This window comes from Solanum pennellii, chromosome 6, assembly GCF_001406875.1.
Source record: "Solanum pennellii chromosome 6, SPENNV200".
NCBI classification, from domain to species: Eukaryota; Viridiplantae; Streptophyta; class Magnoliopsida; order Solanales; family Solanaceae; genus Solanum; species Solanum pennellii.
The window spans coordinates 54,133,868-54,159,853 of NC_028642.1; the positions used below are offsets into that span (position 1 = coordinate 54,133,868).

General features: G+C 31.7%; 3 protein-coding genes and 1 non-coding gene across 4 annotated transcripts; 2 read left to right on the forward strand and 2 right to left on the reverse strand.

The window, feature by feature from the left end:
* Nucleotides 1–1,737: 1,737 nt before the first annotated feature.
* On the reverse strand, nt 1,738–1,809 carry TRNAP-AGG. The gene has a single exon. It is a non-coding gene; the product is annotated as a tRNA-Pro (tRNA).
* Nucleotides 1,810–12,090: 10,281 nt separating this feature from the next.
* On the forward strand, nt 12,091–13,812 carry LOC107022855 (transcription factor PRE3-like). The gene is made up of 2 exons (XM_015223434.2): nt 12,091–12,422; nt 13,470–13,812. Exons 1-2 carry the CDS (start codon nt 12,294–12,296, stop codon nt 13,617–13,619), a joined length of 279 nt encoding a protein of 92 aa, XP_015078920.1. The 5' UTR covers nt 12,091–12,293; the 3' UTR covers nt 13,620–13,812.
* Nucleotides 13,813–14,639: 827 nt separating this feature from the next.
* LOC107021861 (ABC transporter A family member 7-like) lies at nt 14,640–20,677 on the reverse strand. The gene is made up of 18 exons (XM_015222579.2): nt 20,509–20,677; nt 19,008–19,386; nt 18,833–18,900; nt 18,607–18,745; nt 18,387–18,506; nt 18,177–18,295; nt 17,871–18,029; nt 17,581–17,743; nt 17,363–17,488; nt 17,136–17,219; nt 16,694–17,049; nt 16,295–16,495; nt 16,108–16,217; nt 15,940–16,024; nt 15,723–15,851; nt 15,536–15,641; nt 15,255–15,343; nt 14,640–15,162 (listed from the first exon to the last, which is right to left on the reverse strand). Exons 1-18 carry the CDS (start codon nt 20,584–20,586, stop codon nt 14,866–14,868), a joined length of 2,808 nt encoding a protein of 935 aa, XP_015078065.1. The 5' UTR covers nt 20,587–20,677; the 3' UTR covers nt 14,640–14,865.
* Nucleotides 20,678–21,010: 333 nt separating this feature from the next.
* LOC107021652 (ABC transporter A family member 2-like) lies at nt 21,011–25,910 on the forward strand. The gene is made up of 16 exons (XM_015222353.1): nt 21,011–21,379; nt 21,471–21,702; nt 21,784–21,953; nt 22,117–22,302; nt 22,405–22,500; nt 22,590–22,793; nt 22,872–23,031; nt 23,122–23,357; nt 23,729–23,846; nt 23,929–24,005; nt 24,131–24,220; nt 24,327–24,473; nt 24,567–24,833; nt 24,927–25,007; nt 25,099–25,275; nt 25,363–25,910. Exons 1-16 carry the CDS (start codon nt 21,011–21,013, stop codon nt 25,600–25,602), a joined length of 2,850 nt encoding a protein of 949 aa, XP_015077839.1. The 3' UTR covers nt 25,603–25,910.
* The last annotated feature ends 76 nt before the right edge of the window (nt 25,911–25,986 follow it).

Genomic DNA, 25,986 nt, shown 5'->3' on the forward strand with positions numbered 1-25,986 from the left:
AAATTATTTTTATATGAAACATATTTATGAATAATTTAGAGGAACACTATGGGTGGGGGTCGAGACGTTGAAGTTGGGGGAGGACGGCTGAAGGTGAAGATAGATTTTTAATAGAATGTATTAGAGAAAATAATACTTGTAATAGCTTTGTGATATTATTCGTATCTTGTTTAATGGACTTTTTGTTAGCTTATATATAACTAATACTTATGCGTATTATTAACATCGTCGATTTCCATGTATTAGTAATGAAAAAGGTTTCAGCACATGCACTAGGCTGATTAATGACATAATTAACCTTCAAATCCCTGCCAAGACTATTTCCATTTCTCAAAGCTTAAGAGTGTTTGGATTTTATTTTTAATACACCAAATCAAATATTGAATAAAAAATAATCTCATCATAACTAATGCAAACATCACTAATATACTCTATTCAGTATTATTCTTATACATACTATCAACGAATATGGAGCAAGTGAATGGAAACGAAACTTTAAAATTGGGCTCAGCTACTCTTTGAAAGTTGGAAAACTTTCACATATAGCCACTTATAAATAATTAATTACTCTCCATAGATATAGTTCGATAATTACAATTTGTATCTGCATGTGAGGAGAGAGGAGAGAGAGACAGGGAGAGAGGCGAGAGAGAGGGGGAAAAGAGTAGGAGAAAGGTGAATCTATATGTATATTGGTTAGATAATTGTATATTATACATATGTATTTGTATATATGGCAAGAGATATTGGGAGAGGGAGGAGAGAGGCGAGCGATACTGGGAGAGGGAGGAGAGAGATGAGCGAGATCGAGAGAAGGAGGAGAGAGCCAAGTGAGAGAGGGTAGAGAATGAGAGAGAGATGAATTGTATATGTATATAATTGTGTATTATACATATACATTTGTATATAGGGGCAAGAGAGATCGGGAGAGGGAGGAGAGAGGCAAACGAGAGAGGGTAGAGAGTGAGAGCGAGGTGAATTATATATGTATATAATTATATATTATATATATACATTTGTATATAGGGCAAGCGAGATTGGGAGAGAGTGGAGAGAGGCGAGTGAGATTTGATAGGGTGGAGAGAGGCGAGCGAGAGAGGGCAGAGAGTGGGAGAGAGGTGAATTGTATATGTATATAGGTTAAATAATTGTATATTATACATATGTAATTATATATTATACGTATGTAATTGTATATTTCTGGCGAATTATACATATACAAACATGACTAATTATACAAATTCAAAGTCCGCTTGCGTATTAATGTATAATGTTAATTGCGAGTAGTAATTATAACAAACTATAACTATGATAAGTAATTCAATAGTATAAGTTTGTTTTGTCGCGTAATTTTCCCTTGAAAGTTTTAGGAACAATTTAAGGCCCAAGCGACTAGGAGGTTGTTTATTTAAAAGAGAAGGCCCAACCCAATCTTCTCGAGTAGAAAATGTTACCTTGAGCAAATTTTTATATGGTTGCTAAGTTGATTTAAAGCCACATATTGAACTAATACCGCCTGCTTAAATATATATATATATGCATTTTGAAGACATGATTGGTAAATTAATTTAATTTGCTTGGATATGTAATTGTTAGAACACAATAAATTGGAGAAAAGATATAGAAAACCAAATGACATGGTATTGCTAAAACATGTACAAATATATTGTTATAAGAATCCCAATTTCAGATTGCAAAAAGTACCCAAAAAAATTGAAAAAGGAAAAAACAATTAATGGGGCATTCCGAGAATTGAACTCGGGACCTCTCGCACCCTAAGCGAGAATCATACCACTAGACCAAATGCCCAGTCGATGGCTAAGTATGCCATTTTAGTTAAATTATCTTTTTAAAAACATTAATTATCTCCAGTGAAGGTTATTTTAATCACTTTCAGTTATAAAAATATATCCAATATGTGCTAATTATGTCTACCGAAAAATTGTGTCATAATAACTTTTCAAACTTAGTGAAGTGGATATCTAGCTCCATTGGTTTGTACTATTCAAATGGTTCATTTAGATAGAGAAAGACAAGAAGAAATATCTCTTATTTACAAACTAATTAAGGAGACAAAGGAGGAGAAAAACAAAATGAGAAAGGAAAATATGGAATTGAAGAATTGTTTTGTTTATAATTTAAGAGAAGAGGAACTAATATTATGAATGGTGTAATCCAACTAAAAATAAAATGATAAACAAATGATCATAATTCATAGCTTATTCTCGAAAAAAAATTTTAATAGCTCAATTGATTGATATTTAAACTTTATCAAATTCAATTATCCACTTTTTAATCCCCTCTCTGTTTCTCGTCTTGTTTTTTTTTTCAAATGAGAAAAGCTTACTCTCATAAGCCCAACTTGTCCTTAAAATTTTCGAACTGATTAATATATTATTTGACCCTAGCCTTTTGAGTTCTCAAAAAAGAGGGCATAGAAGAAGCTAATTAATTAAATTATTAAGGGATGGACAGGATGCCGCTTCCCTTTTAATTTTCTCCGTACAAATTAACAAAGATTAAATTCATGTGTTTATATTCCATCTCTACTTAATCTAAGTATTAATCTGAGTATAATAATAACAACAATTAAAGTAAAAATAACTTCAGCTGATCTACTATGCAGAACTCATAATATATATACTTCTATAAATTCGAGAGAGTCAAAATTTTCAATTAGAAAAATAAATATAATTTTTTTTATAATATCAAAGAAATTCAACATATAATATACACCGTGCAATTTAGAGGCATAGTAATTGTAGTATCAAGTAGCACCAAATTGTACTAATCAAGTAGAATAATAAACTATTTTAATAATCAAGTGCATAGTTACATAATTTAGAATTAGTAAGTTCTTGTCAGTTTTAATCTGTTAATTAGGTCCAACTTGACCAAATGAATTTGCTTAAAATGGCTCTGACATAATATTAACTTCATGAAAGTTCTCCATTCATCATTATATTTCTAATAAGAGTAACTTTATTCACCTTCAAATATTATAAACTTCAGAAATCCAAGCACTTCAAAAGATGCTCTACATTTTTATTTTTTTACCTCAACTTGCTTGTTGTTTATGCAGTAATAAAAATGGGAGGAAATAATTATAATTTGGAGAATAAGTTGAGGTAAAAGACATAAATATATAATATAGTTTTTATTGTTTATTTATGTGGTGTCAATCCCCTGTTAAGGATGAAGACCATGTAAGTGTCTCCACGTAGGAGGCATGAAATGCATTGACTTCTTTATCGTGTCAGTTTATATGTATTTCGATTATAATTTTGATTTATCAAAATTTAAATAAATATCTATCAGTTAGCTAATATATATATTTTTAAATACAAGATATCGATTGAGAAATAAAAAAAAAACACGATCATTTTTCACAATAATTATCTGAGGTAATAGTTTGGAGGTTTTTTATTAAAATGCAGTCAGTCTGTATACGAGATTTGGGAGAACCAATATAAATGGCGTAGTGTCACATTGTCAGGCATAAAATCATCATCATCAATTTGGGATTAAGGAAACTGCAACTTGATAATTAAATTTTAGACGAGGTAATTAAGGGGTTATTTAATAAACGTGAGTGTTAATCATTGTTTAGCCTTTAATTTATTACACTTAGATGCCAAATTAAACTAGAACGTGCATGTGTACCTACTCCATGGACACACTCCTAGTTTATTTTTAGATCACAAATTAGAATGTGACACCCTCTAGATCTCTTTCCCCATTTCCTATCTTTTTCAAATGAGAGAATTAAAGCTTTAATCAAACTTTGGAGTAAAATTTTACTAATTTAGAGATTAGTTTTTATCCCAAATGTTGAACATTGTATTCCTTCAAAAATTTGTTTAAATGTTTAATATGCGAACAACTTTGATGCTCATCCTTTGGTAGATAAAATAATTAGAGCCGAACTCAAAATTTATGTTGTATGAAATTCAATTTGAAGTTTATAACTATTAGTTATTATAGTTTTTGTAAATAAATTATACGTAAATTTATATCCCGCTTTGAAAGTGTTGAATTCAAATGAACTCAATATTTCAAAGCTAGATTTATTTGTCCTTGAAAACAAAAGATGAAAAAAAGAAAACAAATCTAGTAGAATTAATTTGTAATAGCTTAATTAGTTGATTAGATATACCTAAACCTTTACTTTGTTGATGAAAAGTTCATTCTTCACTCTATAATTTTCAATCCCATTTATTCGAGAAAATAATATAAATAACCTCTTATGTTTGTGGATGGATTCAAACTAGCAAGTATCGTAATAATAATTTCAGCCAATATAAAAGTATTTTTTAACGCTTTTCCTAAAATCTATGGACTAAAGTTTATTGAATATTTAATAGAAAGTAATAAATGCTCGCTTTGGACAGATTTGAAAGACATATTAACACATTTAAGTGACCATTTTAAATCATTATCGACCATAAGATTGAACAATGTTATCACTTTTTTTAATTTATTTTTTCTCCAATATCAATCTCTTTAAATGGGAGCGCAAAAAAAAATAGTGGAACTTTTTGTATCCAATTTTAAAGGTGATAAAAAATAAATTGCAATCGCAGATTAAATATGAAGAAATATAATTTTATTCATTGTGAGTATCAATCTGTTGCTCCCTTGATTCCTCGCTCATAAGATTTTTCCATGATTTTAACGTCATTAATGACGTATTTTTCAAATTAGAATGATTGATTTTGATCTAATTGAAATATTCCATGAATTGTGTAGAGTCCCGCAAATTTCAATAGAGCACTTCTTTTCTCGAAGTATTTTTCTTTTCTTGTTTCAGTTTAGCTATATATTATCCATAATCTAGACCCCTAACTAGTTTGTCTCTTAGTATAAATCATCATCAGTACAAGGTAGCCAAATTAATTAATTCACTCTCCTCTAATTTACCCTGTCGTTTTAACTTTTACACAAAATATTCTTTTCCTTTCATTTTCATTTTCATTTTTACCCTTATCCTTAATTTCAAGATGACAGTATATAGAAAGGTACAAAGGCATATCTCGAAACTTGTCAAAATTATCTCTTCCATAGTAAAACATTTTTGCACTTGGATTCATGAATATAATGAATATTGTCCCCCATCGATACTTTTTTTTTTTTTTTATAATTTCTGGTTAAGTTGTGGTCCTAGACAGTTAATACAACTCTCCATAGCAATATGGTAGTATAAAAAATATGCTCTTCTGTCGATGCATGGAGTGAAGAGAAGATGCTGCAAATTAGAGACTTGAGTCAGAATTATAAAATTGACAATTTTACTAAGTTATCAATAAAGGAATTCACAAATTAACATAGATATATATATAATTAGTTATGAATCCAAATTAATATAAATACAAGATTTACAGAAAAAATTATGAATCATTTAAATATACGAACCCCACTTAACTTCGTCATATTATGCAAATTGAAATTTGAAATAGTACTACGTACACGTGCACAGCTTATTTAATTTCCTACTTTTCAACTGCCAACCTAGCTACTCTCTTTGGATTCCTACTCTCTTTACTTAAAATGAAAAATAATTTTTTAAAAATTTATAATTTAAAATAAGTTAATAATGTTTACATATAAATCATCTTAATTAAGACCTATTTGGGAAGGAGACAATTTTTCCAATTTTCCATGTCCTATTATAAAAAAATTGGAAAAATATTCTCTAGTAAAGCAACTCTAGGAGAAAAATAACTTTTATAACCAAAAGTATTAAAAATAAATTTTACAAATAACATTTTATATTTAATTAATTGTATATCCGTCCCTTGCATCCATAAATGCATCTCATCTTCATAGTATGAAATATGAAAATCGATATACGATTCATGCACGTATCAAAAAAAAAAAAGTATTATATTAAATTACAGTAATTAAGAAAAACTAGCAAAATAATATTAATAAGTAGTAACAGATTAACATCGAGTTTAGATTAACTAAATTAAACGATTTAATTCCTTTGGTCGGTATTCAAAGACGGTTCAAACTTTGTCTAAAAGTGTGTTCAATTAATTACTAAAAATTAGGAGTAAAGATAATTATTTATACGAGGCAGATCTTACTATTCACCGACTAAAAGCGTTTATATTAATTAATAATAACTATTATTGGACATATATAGCCTCACAGGCTCAAATATCAATATATGTAGAATTAGACAAATCATTATTGTACTATATATAAAAAATAATTAAACAAAATATGCTGAGAAGATCATGTTATATCTTTCTTGGGGTGTCAAAGATTTTTATAGAACGAATTGATTTCTTCTTACAATAAGCTCTTTATTAAATTTTTGAAAAGGAAAAAAAAAACCAGCCCACTGGATTTGAAAGTAAATCAACAAGAGTTTTATTTGTGTGCTATATATTTTTTAGTAGACGAAAAAGATCTATAATATAATTTAATTAGTCTTGTTAGATAATAATAAAAATAATTTGTTACTTCATATAATGATAGAATGAGTTGAATTTAAATAAAAAATTAAAAGTATATATAATCGACTTTGATTTATTATGGACGGAAACATAGTTGATATTATAGAGGCAATAGAGTATATAATTTGAAACTATTTTTTCTTAATAGGATCAGACTAACAAGTGATTATCTACAATAACAAGTGATTGTTATATTCTATAACAATCTTAATTTGATAATAATTAAAATACATATGGTATTATAAGTTTAATAAAAAATAAAAGGGGCTCGTGACTTCGAGCTCAGTCCTTGCTGTCTATTGGATCAACTTCATGTGCTCCGAAAAGCTCGCTGAGCATTACTATTTCTATGAATTTAATTAAATAAATTATCCCTCACCACCACTGGCTTTAATTGTTCTTTTTGTCCCTCTCTTTTGCCTTCTCCAATTTTCACTTTTTTTATTTTTTGCTCAAAAATAAATAATTAGATATTTTTCATTTTACTAAGACCGATTCATTTGACACATTTCTTAATTAAAAAAAAGTAGTTATTAGAAGTCTACTTAATTTTATTAATTACTCCCTAGAAATTTTTTTAAAATTTGACTTCTATAAGTTATTGTAGTTATTAATGTAATTTCAAAAATAAAATTTTGAGAGGGTGATATGAAAGGAACCTTACTTCTACTTTTATAGAATGAACAAATAAAATTTATTTTTTTTAACATAAAAGGCCAAGTTAAATGGAAGGAGGAGAATGGTAATTTGAATTGCATTAGACAAAGAGTAAATTTTAGGTCTAGGAAATATAAAAATTATATTTGTATGTTATATTTACAATTTGCATAATTGCGCTACATAGTTATATTTTCTATGGAGCATCAGACTGTATAAGTCGTAGGCAGCATCTCGATTTGCATAAATCGCAGAACATCTCGTTTTGTATAAAAGCGTTATATATGTATATGAGTCACATAACTACTATGTATATTCATTAATGATTGTGTTTGTTTATCTGCATAAAATTTGAATTTGTATAATCAAAATAATATTTTTTTTTATATCAAATGTCTCTCTCGCATTATACAACACAAATTATACATTATAATTTGTATAATTTGTGTTTGTATAAAGGAGAGAAGACAAAAGAGAATTAGTAGGGGAAATCTGTATTTTGTATAATTATAGTGTAAAAGACAAAATTATATGTACTTGCATATATAGTTTTCTCTCGCTTTATGAAAAAAAGAATGCAATTTATAAATTTGTATTTGTATAAGTGAGACGGGTGAGAGAGAGTGGCGAACGAAATTTTTGGGGTGAGAGGTGAATAAGGATATATGTATATATACAATTTTCTCTCGCTGTATAAAAAAACAAATGTGCAAAGTGAGAGGCGAGAGAGACGAATGAGCGAGAAATCTGGAAAGAGAAGCAAATGACAAAGTGTTTGCTACGAATAAGAATTAAATGAAACAATGACTATCGAATTTAATTTTAATTGATAATTTGCTTTTATAATTTCCCCGGCCCTTAAAAGAAAGAGGGGGGTGGGAGAGTAGTATCAGTATTTTATAAAATAATTTTTACAGCGTATAAGAATAATTTATAAATTATTTATTTTAATAAAAAATTAAACACCAAACATGTACAAGGAGGTGGATAGTCTTTGCCTTCGAAATCATAAGCTGCAAAATGGAATTGAAACCTAAACTAAAGTTCCAACAAAGACATCCAGCAGCTAGTTTTACAAGGATTTTAGACAACAAAAGTAAGCTTCACCTATTTTTAGGTCAATTTTTTTTAAGTAAGTCAAAAATCACTTACTTTTAATTTTTAACTTATGAGTTATTCTTTATAAATTCATCCAAATAAATCTAAATTTTGACTCGAAATTATTAAAGATATATTTACTAGTAGTTCCGTTGAGAATCAGAGAGATTCCGCTTGAATATCCATGCAAATAATTAATCATTTGGCACAAAAAGTACCTAAATATAATATAAGTATGAAGAAAAAAAGACAGTATACATTATTTTCATGGTCCATGGAATCTCATACTGTCCAACCATTGGATGCTCTGCAACCATGTGTTCATGGAAAATCATGTCAACCATTAATTTTGTAATTATAAATCTCACCAGAAAAATAGGAAAAATGATACTATCATAAAGAATTAGACTTATAATACAAAAAATAACTAATAATATTCCTTCCGTTTTAATTTCTATGACACATTTTAAACTAATTTGAGGTTTAAAAAAGTTTATCTTTGATAGTAAATCTTTTAAATATTATTGTCAAATACTGTGATTTATAGTACATTTTAAGCAGTTAACAAATATATGACATATCAAAAAAATTGAAGATTTCATGCGGAAGTTACCCGTCAAATTAAAATTGTTTGTCTCTTAAAAAGCGAAATATGTCAAATAAATTAAAATAGAAAGAGTATTATTTAACATATTATAACAATCGTCTCCCTTATCTTTCCGGATTTCACTCATTCGGGCTAATTGCCTTATAATAACCTTATTGATTTCGACATGATAAATTTTTTAGGCATTATTTGAACTGAAGATAAGTTATGTTGAAATTAATAATATTGAATTTAATTATCTTGATATTATTCCTTATCGATAGTTTAGTTAATTGTATTGAAATAACATATATTAAATAACTTCAAAGATTTTCTTATATACAAAAATACCCACAATACAGAAAGGATTTGAAGTGAGAGGAACCCCAAGGGTAAGTTTTACCATTTTATTATTTTATCGTGATACTATTAATTAATCTGTTGATATAATTTCTCTTAGGATCAATAAATAAATAGTAAATAAAATAATATTAATTTTTTTAGTTCCAACTTATTTATATTTATCCCGCATATCAAACGATCCAATGCAAGCCTAGCTAGGGAGATTGTAATAAGTTAAGCAAACACGTAGACCATATGACAATTAGTTGTCAACTTAAACTTCATTATGAATCTGTACTGAATCAAAATAGATTCCAGGTAGGCTACGTATCAAGACAACATATATTTAAAACATGAAATTAATTAAGACCTCATTTCACAAGATTCCTTTAGTCTTTCGTTGAGTAAAATCAGTTTTCTAATGATTAGAAGAAACAATTAAGGGCTTTATTCTCTTTAACACCAATGAAAATTTCATAGGTCTCCTAATACTTGTGACCTTAAACTAGTGGTCCCTTCAAAATTCTCCCATGTTTCTTATTTTTTTAAAAATCTTTAGCTATTCGAAGAACATTATATGATTAATTAAAATCTGCATGGTATATATAGGTTAATTAAACTCTGCTAATCATAAGTATTAACGTAGCCTAGAAAAAAAAAAGAAACGTGTAGAATCAAATTAGTTTGAGTACACTTGAACGTAGTTAATTACATACTCAATATCATCAATGTTATTAGTCAGTTTAAAAAAAAATAACATATTTTAATCATTGCAACAATTAACTTTATAAATGATTTATAGTCAAACAGACTATGACTTATTTTAGACTATAAATTTCAAAAGTATTGTTTTAAACTTTGTATCATCAAATCATACTAACTCAGATCAATTTAAACGTAGAAAATAATAATTTCCTATATAAGTACGATTGTCAAAATATAATGAGTGATTGAGCACCTAGTAATGTCTACATATTCTAATAACAGTCAACCACGAATCAACTTGATTAATATTCTAATAACATTAATTGACACAAAGTTCAATTCGATGTGAACATTACAAAAATAAATAGATGAACATTGAGCTACATTTATAAAGGCACAACATGACTAACCAACGAGGATTGTAATGAAGTGATAAATAGTTCTTCATTTTTAATTAACAGCTCTCGAGTTCAAGTCCCCTAGGGTACAAGCACTTGTAGGACTTGCCAGCGTACGTTCAGATTTAGTCAGATTCTAATGTAGATACCGAACATCAGATGAAAAACTAAAAAAAAATAAATAGACACAACATTACAAGTACAGTAAACAGTTGCCAAAACAATTGAAAAATGCAAGAAGATATTGAAAAAGGATTCTAATGGGGCATATGAGAATCTGTAAAGTGCATTTGGTCAGTTTATAGGAAAAATTAAAGAGCTAGCTTTTGATCATCACTGATATATATACTATAGTAAATTTGATCTGTCAAAGTAGATGATACATAATATACTGATACTGAAGATATATGAGATATGGATTGATTCATCTAGCTAGCTAGCCTCATGAGTGACCTCACTATGCTAATATTATAAAAAATAAACCATGTAAAAACAACCATAAGATAAACAAAATAAATCCTCTTAATAGGGTCGGTCATGTGTAACGCTTATTTTTGCCTTCTACGTGTCGCCTCATGTGTACTTCTATTTGATCAAAAAAAAAAAGAACATGTTTGCCTGAAATATAAATCTTGACCAGTCAACCCTGGCCTCTTCTTATGATAAACGTCCGTTTGAATTGATTTATTTATACGTAAATTTTTAGATATTTTTGTAACATTTGAGACCTTTTATCTTATGACTTAATATTTATAAGTTGTAAGTCATAAATTATTCATCTAAATAGATATAGGCAGATTTATTATTTTAGATGGGGTGCATTTGTACTAATTAACTTTGAAAACAAATCATGTGCGTATTATATATATGTATATTTATTTTGAGAAATTGATAGAAATTAGGATATAATTAACAATGTACAGCAAAAAAGTGTTATTGTGCTACTAGTACTAGTTAGAGAAACCACTTGCGAAACCTGAGTTGAATCCAGCCACAGTGTAAATTTCTTTTTATTTATTTTAAGTTTATCTTCGAACTTATATTTAAGCTAAGATTATATTGTTACATCCGTAGTCTTCAAATCTCAAATTCGCCTGAGTAAACAAATTTTAATCTATAAAGCTGAGGTGAAAAATGCAGTAATTATTCACCCCCTCTCCTCACGATACTATTTCATTGTCGGTCATCCAAGAATACTATTTAGTCTTGCGAAATCGTATTTGACGATTCACACAAGATTTTATATATTCAATTATTCATAATACTCGAATCGTTCAGAGCATGTGTTATGTTTTTCTTTCACATAATATTCGATACATAAAATTAAGTCGATACTTCTACGTATATATGTATATATAAAATATATATTATGTATAAATCATTATTCATTCACCTATTCGTAGGATTAATTTGGAAAACTAGAAACGGATTTGCAACACATGGAGAGTTGCATGCATATAATGTTGATTCGATTGATATAAATATCTGCGTAAAATAAATTTTTTCTTGGAAAAGACATACCATATGTCATGAAGTTATTTTTCCAGTTCTAGAGAAGATATGATGAATTAACATCATATATGCATTTCTAAAATACTAGTAGATAGTACTACGTATATAGATGTATAAATAAAATAACATGGTATTACGTGTATTCTCTGACACACTCACACACATTAAGAGAGAACACATGCATAGAAATTGCTAAATTTCTTAGTTCAAACCTAAAATAAAAATAATCATAATAAAAAAATTAACAATAAGAAGGAACATAACATAGAAAGGCAAGTTAATTAATTAACTTGTTTCTTCTCTATCCCAAAACCCTATTTAAAGACAAGCTAAACACATTCCTTTCTTCCATGCAATTGTCTTCTCTTCACCACTACTTGTGTTTTTGTGCACTTAATATTACTTTTCTTCTCTCTCTTTCACACTCTCCATAGCAACACATACACTTCTAGCTAGATTTGTCCATTATATATAATTTTGTCTCTAATTAGTTCATCTGCAATTAATATAATAGTAAAAATATTTGAAAATATGTCTAGTAGAAGGTCAAGATCATCAAGACATTCAGGAGGATCAAGGATAAGTGAGGACCAAATCAATGATCTTGTTAACAAATTGCAACAACTTCTTCCAGAGCTAAGGAATAGATCCTCTGACAAGGTAATTCATTTCATTTCTCCTCGCCGCATTCAGAGCCAGAGCCAAGATTAGAAGTTTGAGGGTTCTAAATCAATTTTTGTTTGAGGGTTCGCATGTTAATAATATACATATATTTATTTAATTTTCTAATATATATATAAGGTCTTAAAAAAAAAGCTAGTGAATTCGTCCGGATCCATAAACCTCCATCTAGCTCCACCTCTGACCGGGTCTACTCAAATTGAATCCCATAAAATTTTCACTAAGAAAGTTCAAAAAAAATCAGTTGTAGTCATCCTGAACCTCAACACAACACCTTATATAAAATCTTGAGATCTTTAAGAGACATATTAGGGTTCTTCTATAATGTGTATGTAATGTATCCATCATATTATTTTCTATTTAACCCCCCAACAATGTAGGTAAAAATTTACCTGCTTCGAATGTTTATACTAAATCATACTAATATGTATGCCCCTCCCACCTCCCACCTACTTTTTTTTTTTTGGTCATTTTTTAAGGTAAAGATATGCTTTGTGGAAGAACCCTAAAATGTGTGGAAGCATCTTTTTGTAATTATTATTCTAGAAAGAAAAAAAAGAGAGAAGTAAAAATACATTTAATATAGTACTATTTGAACAATGTGATCTTAATTTCTTATTATTTCCTCTTTAAATTAGTAAAATTCACTGAACATCTAATGCATCCTTAGATTTTATTGGTCTAGTTAAGGTCTTGGTATTTGAAAAATTGGAACCCAATTACTAATAGTTTAACAGAAATTCCTACATTGGATTCTTTTTAATTTGTCTCTTGATTTGTGAACTTACTAAAGTTAATTGTCTGATATGAGTAATATATTAATTTGCTTAAAATTATACATATTATTCCAATATGAAATCAATTAGAAAAAGTAAACAGTAAATCTGTCCAGCTATTTATGTGAAGATCCCATTAATTAATATATTAGCGTGATGACTATTGATCAAGAATGACACGTACAAATCGAGAAATGGTTCGATTATCTGAATTACTCCTAATAATTTATTTGTGTTTTATATGGAGCAGGTTTCAGCAAGTAGGGTGTTGCAAGATACATGCAATTATATAAAAAGTTTACATAGAGAAGTTGATGATCTGAGTGACAGATTATCAGAATTATTGGAATCATCAGACACTACTCAAGCAGCTCTAATTAGAAGCCTACTTATGCAATAGTCTTTAATTTTGTACCTTTTTTTTTTTTTGTTTCAATTTCTTTCCTACTTTATTCAGCAGTTACCATTTTGTTTTTTCCTTAATTTAGACTTTCTATTTAATTATTGACTGCTAGAAAAGAGAGTTTTGATGTTTATGAGTTGAACGTACCTTTAATTTAAAGCTTTTTGGGCTCTACCCACATTAATGGCTATTCAATATTTCCATCCATAGATAATATATTTTGAACTCTTTTTAGCAGAATTTGTCGTCTGAATATTGGAATATTAACTAGAAAAATGCACCAACACAAGTTGTTTCGGTAGATTCTCGATTCAAGGAAAAGTGAATAAAAGTAGATTGAAATAAATAAATAACGGAAGTGAAAATTAGATCATGTCAAAATATTATAGAAAACATGACAAAACATTCTGAAAAAAAAGTGTAATAATAGAAGTACAAGTAACACCGTAGAAATTGAAGCCTAAGTACTAAGACTACGGACTACTAGTATAGAAAGATAATTAATACAATGCTCTAGCTTTACTGCCTACTAATTTTCTATCATAATTTGTGTTTTTCACAACCTTGTATTTAAGGTCACTTCCTCAATAAGCTGAAAGTACGTCATGTCATATTTAATCACTACTCCAAGGATCCCAACTTACCAATCATGTAATAAAATGAGAGCATTCTATCTAAGATTATGCCCTCAATAAACTGAAAATGCTTCCGCTGAAAGAGACAATGTTAACCATCTCTGACTATGCTCATGAAATTCATTTTAAAATATACTAAAAAAAATTTAGTAGACATTGCAGAATTGGCTCCATGAAGAATAAAATAAAATAAACAGTTATCTGCAATTTATAAATTTTTACCCTTGATTTGCCTTGCTATGTATAGGAGATAGTTGATTTTGTTTGATTGGGGTAAAATGAGGCTTGTAGCTCAAAGAGTTTTGTACTGAATTGTTTACTTGGTAAACTCTACCTGGCTATTTTGTAAAACTAAATCTCTCAACGGCATTGGAGGTTTCAATTAAATACGTTGATACAACAAACTCTTTCTATTCCACGAACAAAACGCCAGAGATTGGCATCATTGTACACAATTTACATGACAAAATAGGAGTCACATTTGCTCTGTACTTGATATATCTACATGAACCTAAATATTTCCTAATTAAGGCAAAAAAAAAAACATTATGCACATATGATCCTTCTTTCTTTTTTTTTTCCTTCGAATTTGTGGTTGAATGTTATGATCATGCTTCATTAAAGGATTGAGCACAAGCAGCAACCTTGATAAAAACATCCTCTAAAGTTGTATCAGCCATACCCCAAGCATAAATTGGAAATCTACTCTTTGCATTCTCAACTAGTTGAAATACATCTGCAATTTTCGATTCATGTTTTGGCAACTCGAACTTCTGTGTACCTGATAAATGATACACTTTGTTGGCATTTGGGCATATCTGTCGCACCATTTTCTCCACTTCCACCTCATTATCAGCTGATGTAGTTATCGCGAGCACGTAAGACCCTCCATATCTTGTCTTCAACTGTGGATAATACAGAGCAGAAAATAAGTCTCATAACAATCCCCGAGTTCAAAATTGGAATTATCATTGTTTGTGTAAAAGCTTGAAATTACCTCTGATGAATTTGCTATGCATTGCAAGCTTCCATCAACGAAGATTCCTAAGCGATCACATAAATAATCCGCTTCTTCCATTGAATGGGCTGAAATCAATTAGTATCTTTGTTAGTAAGCATACAACAAGAACAACACACCCTATGTAGTCTCACCAAGTAATCATACCATTTCCTTAATTACATTCAAGATTATGCATTTCGATGAGTAAGTCAATGCAGTGGTGTTTATTCATGTCGAAATGGAAAAACAATGGAACTAGAGATGGAAAGTAGATTTACTAGTGAGAATTATCGCTCTGCCTTTCCGTGCATTCTTCACAACAGTCCATAAGGTATCTCTTGAAGCTGGATCAAGTCCAGTACTCGGCTCATCCAGGTAGACAACCTGGTAAATTTGCATATATAGTTCAATTTTTTTCGTAATTTAGGAGGAGAAAATGAAAACGACATATTAGGAAGAACATACCTTGGGATTTCCAATGAGTGAAATAGCAACACTTAGCCTTCTCTTCATTCCACCACTATATCTCCCAGATTGCTTGTCAGCAACGCCTCCGTTAAACAAGTTGAGACTCTTAAGAGAGTCTTCAACTGCCTGTAGGTAGTAACAACTTTCGGATGTAAGTAAGATCCATTGACAAGCAAGAGGGGGAATCAAATTTAGGAACGGGACCATAACTTACTCGATGTAAAACTTCTCCTTTAAGATTTTTAAGCCTTCCATAGAAAAGTAGATGCTCCCTTCCTGTTAATGTATCCCAAAGCAAGCTGTATACGATTTTCATTAATTAGTATTTGTAGATCATTGAGTAGGAATTATGAATTGTCAACTTGACTTTGTTTTTTCATACTCATGCTGAGGGCATACACCCATGACGGTGTATACTTTGTCCATCTCTGTATTTATATTCAGGCCGTCAACAAATGCAGAACCGGAGCTTGGCTTTGTCAGCCCAATCATCTGTTAGCAACACTTTGTTACTCGATATAACTAAGTAAACAAAAAACTAATGTCTTAAAGGATATTGCGGAACTTACCATACTAATAAATGATGTTTTTCCAGCACCGTTGGGGCCAAGCATACCAAGGCATTCTCCTTCAGGGACAGCAAGTGACAGTCCTCTAACTGCATATTTATCGGGGTTTCCATCTATCCCTGGATAAACCTTTTTCAGGTTGTCAACAACGATGGGATAACCTGATGTCGATCCAGCTACCATATGTTCAACCTTTTCCCTCTGTTCAATAATGGGAGGAAATGTTGAATTTAAACAACAAAAATACTACTTGTATTTGCGGAGGCTATAAATCTATATCAGTTTTGTTCTGATGTCCACAATTTTCAGATGCAAAACGTTATTTTGACTACGTATATGTTGATGTTAAAAAGAGAGGTGAAACATGTTTCTATGAATGGCAAAAGTATCAAGTGTTACCTCTTGTGCAACATCTTCTTTCTCCATTTCAAGACAGACTCCAGAATCCTTCTTTTCTAATAAGTTCATAGTGGATAGCGTCTTCTTCTTCCGCGAGTTCTCCAAGAAAAATAAGGGACTTTTCCCTGATGAATTGATCTGGTCCAAGTAAAAAGCAACAAGGAGAACTACTATCCACTCCACTAACATTATAATCATAACCTGTTTCATCCCATTACCAGGATCACTCAAATTTGCCCATTTCATGCCACCACTTTCACCCGTATAAAGACCACTCTTACTATATTCCCCAAACTCGAATAATCCGCGATAAAGAGCAAATCCAGGGTATAGCTCCATCACTATAATCCACCCTTCTACAATATCATTCACAATGATGCAATGTCAGCGCAGTATGCAGAAACATAACGCAAAAGGAATTACAGCTAGATCATCAACTTACCTGATACTGAAGCACCAGACAGAAAGTTTGCAAAAAAGAATGATCCTAAGAGACCACTTGCAAACACCACCAAGTAGCCCATGACTGATACAACGAAAGTGGATGCATGAATTAATTAAATATCACATTTATTGATTGTAATTAAAACAATTCATCCTTCTCGTGATTGATATATATATACTTTTAACATAAGACTCCTAATTCTCACAATAGTTAAGATATCACACCTGTGGCTGTCTTAACATCTTTGAAAAATCCAGCCAGCAGAAATGCACATGCGATTTGCAAGTTTACGTAGATGAAGTAGAACACAAACTGGATGCCGAAAGAATTCTCTAGAAAGATACTTAATCCTGCAAATGGAGGAGAAGATGAAAAAGGATAAATTATTGAGCCACTAAATACGAGTTTAGTGAAGGAATCAATTTAAAAGCTGTGTCACTACCTAAGATCGAGCCAAACGCCACAAAGCCAAACATGTAGAGAGATGATATGAGAAGAAAATAAGCATAAGTAATAGTCCAATAGGGACCGTCCTTAAGTCCGTGCATTTTCATCATGATTCGTAGATTCTGCTGCTTTTCATAAACCAGAGCTACAAAAGCAACCTGCAAATAGTTAACCAGAGCACGAACATGAGGAACACGAATGCAACTTATTCCATCATGTAATTATTATACGAATGACAGAGGGAAACTTATAAGAAGGAAAAAACAATCCAACTTATTTACTTACTGGGAAAAGTTGTAAAATCACCCATGAAAATAAAATTGGTCCCATCTGAGAAGAAATCTCCGACATCCTAAAACTTCCGTGCTTGGGCATTTCTTTGATATTATCAAACAGAATATTGAAGGAAGGTCCAAGCAAATTTTGAAGGAAGGTATTTGATGCCTGTACAAGCACTTAGTTTCATTAAGCCTTGAATGAATTAGATTAACTTTATAAGATTCTCCGCGACAGCAATGATTAATATGATAACATTTTGACAATTGTTGATAAGGAGAGGAATAACATATCGGAGAAGAGTAAATGATTTACCAGGTTCACCATAGGAGGCACCCGTACCAATTGTTCACTTTGACCGTCATACTTATAGGTTCCATTATACCAAATGCTCACATTGAACCTATTTGCATTTGTATTTAACCAATCATATGCTGCAAAAAGAAGAAGATCATACAACTTTGTTAAGAAAAGAGATTGATATTAATTACATGAACCACGGAGTACTAAAATAGCATAGACAACCTGCTGCTATCTCGCCTGTCTTTTTCTCCGTATTCCCCATCATGTAACCTTTAAACAGCTCATCATTGATCTCAGAGGGACTATTACGCCACAAAGATAAACCTTCACGACATTGTAACACTGCAGTAGGAAATTAAGGTCAGAGCTATGAATATGCTAAATGTAACATCAACACGATCAAGCTATCAATCCAGTTAGAAATAACAAGCATTAATCGTACTATAGCCTGCGTAATTATCATAGACGTCTAGACCCTTGAAATCCGCTGGACACCCAGCTTGAATAATATAGAATGTAGCCTTTGGTGAGTTGAAAGCAGGGTCTTGGAAACTCGTGCGCGCAGCTGGAATCTCTGTACCCTGAAAGATATTATAGCTAGTTCACAGGGTCCATGATATATAGCAATTAATCCAAGGGGAAAAAATATGAAAATGGAAGGGACTTACAATGATCCGGTTGGTGATAAAAGTAGGCTCTACGGTTGTGTCGTTTTTGACCATGTTCCCACTCAGACCTATGAAGTTCCATATCAATCGAAAATTCATTAGAAACCTTGTTGTTTTTTTTTGTAGTTAAAAAAAAAAAAAAAACTAGTCTTAGTTGCATTCGGAAAAAGCATACTTTGTCCAAAAGTTTGATTAGATCCAGTAACTAGTATAATAGCTGGACAAGAATTAGAGTCTCTGCATGACTCATTAGGCAAGTCTGGATATGTAATAACATCAGATTTTACAGCACTAAATTGAGGTTCTGGTAACTGGAAAACAGGATGCCATTCATATGGTTCTTTAACTTCACAACTTGCTGCTTGTAACGGATTTGAGTATTGCAGACCACATTCTTTTACACATTTTCCTGTACCATTTTTGTCGACACATTGGCAGCCACATTTACTGTCTTTGGCCGTCATCACTGTACTCGAGAATTCAATGGCCCTTATTAAAAGAAGGAGTGAAATAGGGACTAAGATGAGGCGAACATTTGTCTTGACATTTCGTTTCTGCATCAAAAAAATTTGACAACAAACCATTTCAGTTTAGAAGCAAAAAAAAAACGATACTACTGTAAATTATCACTATCTGATATCATGTACAAAGCCTACTCAACACATAAAAGAAATGCATAATACATAAACATGGCCTCAACTAACAACTATGACTTTTAACTTTGAATGTGCACAAATAAATACTTAAACTTGTACAAAATTGAACAAATAAAAACATTCGGCATCCTACATGACAATTTTGTGTCCAACGTGGCATCTTATTTGTATTGTGTCATGTACAAGTTTATCTACTTGTTCAGTTTTATACAAGTTTAAATATCTACTTGTGCACACTCGCTCTGACAATACATGCATTGTTTTGTATAATGATCCTGAGTTACTTCACTTATTATCAAAGCTGTATCTGATTAGATTCTTTAATCCTGAGTTTCTCCTATCAAATAACAAAGAAAAGGCAAACAAAAACATGTAATGATTTTTTTACTTTTCTATTGATTCCTGGGGTTCCAATCAAAAACATTTCATAAATTTCGAGTCACGCACACCAGCTACCGGGATGGTTCCGGCGAAGGATGGCCGGGTTGAACTGCGGGATCAGGGGCAGGTTGCCGGTTGAGCAAAAACAAATTTAGAAAACTCCCTCTAAAATAACATTGGATTTCTATATGGTTTAAAATATTACGTCTACCTCTTTAAAAAATCAATATTAAATTAATTATACTTTGAATATATATCATTTTAAAATTTCACCATTTTTAGTACCGCACATCCGAAATAGCAAGGAAAAAAAGAAAAATTAGTGCGAGGCAGTGCAAATTTTGGCGAGACAAGTTTAAAAAACAACAAATTATGTAATGTTGGCTGGGGCGAATTGAAATTCTTTATTCAGATTTATGTAGTTTTATCATGCAAAATAAGAAACATTTCACGTTTAATATTTGTATAACTTTGCACATACAAAGCCAAAAAATTATTAAAAAAATGGATTAATTTGCAACTGCTTGATAAAAAAAAATGGTATATCCATCCAAAATATTTTTGACATATTCCAACTTAATTCATTGTTAACTTACACTCCGTATATTTTAGAAATTCTAGATTCGGGAAAAGGCCTACCTGAAACGTCAAATTCTTCCTAAGCAAAGCATCGGCTTGAGTCCCGTAAGTCGCTGGAGCTGTCACGGAGTCAGCCATTGAAGGACCTCTGTTTCAGCCCCAGTAACTAAAGTAGAAAAAACAATCCTCTCTTTTTAATTTTTATTTTAAAAGTTAGTTCAAATGAGTTCGTTAATCAAAAGTAAATATCTCTTAAATAAGAGTTGTTTCAGGGTAACAGTGAACTGCCCTTTCTTTCGCCTTTAAACCTGGTGGTAAATTAATGTCTTAAAATTGACTAAAAAAGTTAATTAACCACTAAATTATTATTTAAAGTTGAAAAAAAAAAAGGTAGCTTATTTGTTTGCACATAAATCGGTTTGTCACTAGTTGAGATCAGTAGTTTTATTTATATTTAATTAAATGAGACGTTGCAAGTTTAAGAAATAAGTTTTTTTTTTCCTTAAAAAAAAAAGTAAAAGAATTTGAATTGAAGATAAAAGAAGAAGAAGATAGGAGGGCAATGGAATTGCAGGGGGGAATCCCTCTGCTAATGCAGCAATACAAAGCATTATTTAAGAAAAATTTGTTGCTTGCATTGCGTAACAAGCCCGCAACATTCCTACAGCTCTTCTCATCTTTCTTCTTCATTTTCCTTCTATTCTGCATCAAATTATCTGATGAATCGCGCAATGCAGATAACACCTTTGCTAAAGAATTGCGCGATCCTAAGCCTCTTATTGCGCCACCTATCCCACCTTGTGAGGACAAGTTTTATATTAAGACTCCATGCTATGATTTCATTTGGAGTGGAAAACATAGTAAAACTATTGGGGATGTTGTTAAGGGAATTATGGCAAATAATCCTGGTAGGCCTATTCCTGCCGACAAGGTATATATGCTGGATCAATTACGCATATGTTAAAATTCATATATCGTATTTTTGATTTGATGAATTGACAGTTAAAATTTTGTTGTGCCAGGTTCTAGCATTTAACACAGCACAGGATGTGGATAAATGGCTTTTCGATAATCCTGTGCGTTGTCCTGCAGCTGTGCACTTCACAATAGTGAAGGGGAATAAAATTAGTTATGGTATTCAGACAAACTCCACGGATGTAGTGAAACGAGGAGTAACTGAGGATCCAACTTTTAAGTTCCAAATCCCACTTCAAATGGCAGCAGAACGTGAAATCGCGAGGAATCTGATTGGAGGTACATATACTTTATCTTAAGCACATCACACCTTTGTTTGTGCTGTGATTTATTTACTAACTTTTTATAATACATTTTCAGATCCAAATTTCCCCTGGGATGTCAGTTTTAAGGAATTTCCACATCCTCCTGGTGACGTATATAATGAAGTGACATTATCAGCAATGGTATTTTTCATGGCAGTTGCTATATTTGGTTTTGTTTTCCAAGTCAGTGCTTTGATCACTGAAAAGGAACTCAAGCTTCGACAGGTAATCCCCATTTTGATAAGAATCCAGAATGTAAACTTTAAGGTTGAACTCTTGAATTTTTATTTTTTTTGTAAGGTAAATAGTTTTATTAATGTTGCGGAAATAAGTAGAAAATCATGAAGATAACATCATTTTCTAAATGTCATATTTGGTGGCCTTGCAGGCAATGACTATGATGGGCCTTTTTGATACAGCCTATTGGTTATCATGGATCACTTGGGAAGGACTCCTCATATTTATCTCTTCTATTCTTACTGTGATCTTTGGAATGATGTTTCAATTTGATTTTTTCTTGCGCAATAACGTGTTGGTTGTGTTCCTTCTGTTTTTCCTCTTCCAACTTACTATGGTACGCCTCAATCATCCCTCTAAACCTTTTTTAAGTTTTACTGAATACAGAGTTTTTGTAATGCTAAACTTGTTTGATAAATGCTTATGTTCCTTTTGCAAGGTAACCTTTGGATATTGGCTGTCTACTTTCCTTACCAAAGCAGCTTCAGCGACAAATGTTGCTTTTGTCATCTTTATTGTTGGTTTCATTACTATGGTAAGTACTTCCTTAACTTGAAAAGTAGTTTTATTGTTTAGTACTGATCATCTGTGGGACTAACATGTTCGTCATGTTCCATTTTTTAGATTGGTTCACAGCTGGCTAATTATCCCTACTCCGCAGCATATTCCAATAAACATAGGATTTATTGGTCATTGTTCCCACCAAATCTTCTTACTATAGGTCTTCAGTTACTTACTAAAGCAACTGAAAGTCCTAAAGATCCAGGTATTAGCTGGAGTACTAGGGCAAAATGTTTACCTAAAGAACCAGACTGTGTAACTACCATGGTACGTCTAGCGCCACCTGTGGTCTTTGCCTCATCTGTTTTCTTCTTGCAACTAATATATTTCCCCTTATGTTAACAGCATGATGTGTATATACTACTTGTGAAAACATTTTTTTTCTGGCTCGTTCTGGCTATATACTTCGACAACATAATTCCAAATATATCTGGTGTGAGAAAATCAAAATTATACTTCCTATATCCTGGCTACTGGACTGGAAATGGTGGAAGTAGTGTGAAAGGTAAACACTACGTACACTCCCACTTTACTGTACTATTTATTCGTTCTGTAAGCTGTAAAAATCTGATTATTCTGTTCCTTCTAATGTTAGAGGGAGGAAACTGTAGCATCTGTTCAGGTTCATTGCCACGGCTGGATCCTATTACACCAGATGACGAAGACGTTCTTACAGAAGAAAACACTGTTAAAAAGCAAGCTATGGAAGGTGAAAATTCCAACAATGCAGTTCAAATACGCGGTCTTATTAAGACATATCCTGGAAAGAAAACAGGTGGCTGCTGCTGCTGCTGCTGTAGAAAAACGAGTCCTCCTTTCCATAGTGTCAAGGTACTTTATCTATGGTCCATATGAAGATAATAGTAGTAGTAGTAGCAGCAGCTATATTGATGAACCCGATAATTTTTATTTAAGAAATCTACAAAATATCTATAAATATTAATGTGAACCCAATTATTGTTTGTAATATTTACTTGAGGTTGTTGCAGAAACCCCTAAACTTAAAATTCTGGTTCCACCTCTAAATTTTTGCAAACAAGTGCTAAAACAGGAACTTGTTTACTCTTTGTTTAGCCATCCAAACTTCCAACCAATTTGCATCTGCATCTTGCTGTTTAGAGTCCTTTTCTTTCTAACGACTATTATTTCAGCACTAGCCAGCTGAGAATAATGGCCTCACATTTCTTAAATCATGACCGCAGGGCTTATGGTTGAACGTCGAAAAGGATCAACTACTTTGTATGCTTGGGCCCAATGGAGCTGGAAAAACTACTACTATAAGTTGTTTGACTGGGATTAATCCTGTTACAGCAGGAGATGGTAATAGCTTTGATCTCAACTTTTTATCATATTTTACGTTCATTAAAGTTGCATATGTGTAACATGAAGCATTTTTCAACAGCATTGGTATATGATCAGTCCATACGAAGCTCTATGGGCATGACAAACATTCGAAGGATGATGGGAGTTTGCCCCCAGGTACCGTATTTATTCTTTTCATTTTTTCTTCTTGTTATTTTCTGTTTTCAAGTCTTCAATGGAACCAGCTGATAGCATACTGCCTTTTATATTGTAGAAATTGATTCATTTTTTCATATTCATAGTTTGATATTCTTTGGGATTCATTATCCGGACAAGAGAACCTTCAGATTTTTGCCAACATTAAAGGTCTACCGCCTGCTTCAATAGACACGGTATTGCAAATAAGCCTAAACTATATCGATCCTTCTATATCTTTATAAAGATTCTATGAATTAGCTGTTTAAATCTTATCAAACTTAACTCTTCAATCGAAAACAGGTGGTAGCTCAACTATTATCCCAGTCAAAAATCACCAAGGTGTCAGCCAAGATGAGATCTTGTAGTTACAGTGGAGGAATGAAACGACGTCTTAGTGTTGCTATAGCCCTTATTGGAGATCCAAAGTTGGTTATTTTGGATGAACCGGTAGGTACTGGGAGTTTAAAATTCTTTCCATATGATGTTTTATCAGCTTTTATGCTTCTGTTTTAACAGTTCCTTCCCCTGATATCTGTATAGACTACTGGTATGGATCCAATTACTCGAAGGCACGTTTGGGACATTATCGAGAAAGCCAAAAAAGGACGTGCCATTATCTTGACAACCCATTCAATGGAAGAAGCTGATGTCTTAAGTGATCGTATTGGTATCATGGCAAAGGGAAGGCTTCGTTGCATTGGAACTTCCATAAGGTTGAAAGCAAAATTTGGTACTGGTTTCATTGCTAATGTGGGCTTAGTTAGTGAATCAACATCTCCTGATGCTGTGAAACACTTCTTCAAAAGTGTATGTCAAAAGCTACTTCCTCTTACCTTTTGTTTTCTTTTCAATCTTCTCTCTTTATTACTGTTTAAAGCTAACATATAACTCTGTTGACAGCAATTGGATGTGGTGCCTAAAGATGAAAATAAGTGCTTCCTTACCTATGTTATTCCTCATGAAAGGGAAAAGATGTTGACGGTAATATCTACAGTAACTCAAGGATTTAACTTAGATACACTTCACGATGTTTAGCTTCTCACATTCCAATATTGGCTTTTACATCTATCAGGAATTCTTTGCTGAGCTTCAAGCTAGACAAAGTGAGTTCGGTGTAAAAGACATCCAGCTAGGTCTTACTACTCTTGAAGAAGTTTTCATGAACATAGCTAAACAGGCAGATGTGGAAACTGCAATAGCTGAAGGAAGATTTAAAACTCTTACATTGAACTCAGGGGACTCTGTTGAAGTAAGTCAATCTTTGTTTATATAATAAGTACTAGTCTAGTACAAGATTAACTTCAGTCTATTAATACATAACTATATATGTCAATAGGTACCTGTAGGAGCGCAATTCATTGGAATTCCAGGAACAAAATCTCCACAGAATCCCGGAGGTGTTATGGTGGAAGTATATTGGGAGCCAGATGAAACAGGTAGTCCTTGCATATATGGCATCTCAGAAGAAATGCCAATACCACCTCATATTCAACTAAGAGATCCTCCAACAAACAACTCACCTACAAACCAAGGAATTGTAATTGACCCTTCACAACTCAAAATGCACTTGTCATGACAATATTATTAGGAAATATAGGGACAGAGGTATGTAAACTCAGATACAGTAAGAGATCGTAAGGTGAATAGTAGTCTTATACTATCAGTCTGAGTTTACCATAAGCCACTAGCGCTTCAAAGGGTGAAATTCTAGGGTATTAGTTAATTTGATGAAACATTTTCAATAGGAGCTTTGTAGTCCTTTTGATCGGGTTCAAAAGTTTTGCATATTGATGACATTTTTTGTGTATAGAGAGTACAATGTGTAATTAACATGTAAGTGCTGAGATTGTCTTATATCACAAGTATTTCTCCTTTGTTACTTCATTTTTGTCCAAGGAATCAGTATATGCAATATCCTTATGAATATAGCACCTTGAGAACTCGTTAAGAGTCTGAATTG

Bases quoted from the DNA above. Each gene is read 5' to 3' on its own strand.
- LOC107021861 (XM_015222579.2), bottom strand. From the start codon at position 20,586: ATGGCTGACTCCGTGACAGCTCCAGCGACTTACGGGACTCAAGCCGAT. The intron at 16,496-16,693 runs GTAACACTTGAT...ATTATTGAACAG, and splicing joins AAGAAGATGTTGCACAAGAG to AGGGAAAAGGTTGAACATAT. The intron at 15,642-15,722 runs GTATGTTCTTCC...CAAATTTACCAG, and splicing joins CACTCATTGGAAATCCCAAG to GTTGTCTACCTGGATGAGCC.
- LOC107022855 (XM_015223434.2), top strand. From the start codon at position 12,294: ATGTCTAGTAGAAGGTCAAGATCATCAAGACATTCAGGAGGATCAAGG. The intron at 12,423-13,469 runs GTAATTCATTTC...TATATGGAGCAG, and splicing joins GGAATAGATCCTCTGACAAG to GTTTCAGCAAGTAGGGTGTT.
- LOC107021652 (XM_015222353.1), top strand. From the start codon at position 21,011: ATGGAATTGCAGGGGGGAATCCCTCTGCTAATGCAGCAATACAAAGCA. The intron at 21,703-21,783 runs GTACATATACTT...ATACATTTTCAG, and splicing joins CGCGAGGAATCTGATTGGAG to ATCCAAATTTCCCCTGGGAT. The intron at 23,032-23,121 runs GTAAACACTACG...TTCTAATGTTAG, and splicing joins TGGTGGAAGTAGTGTGAAAG to AGGGAGGAAACTGTAGCATC.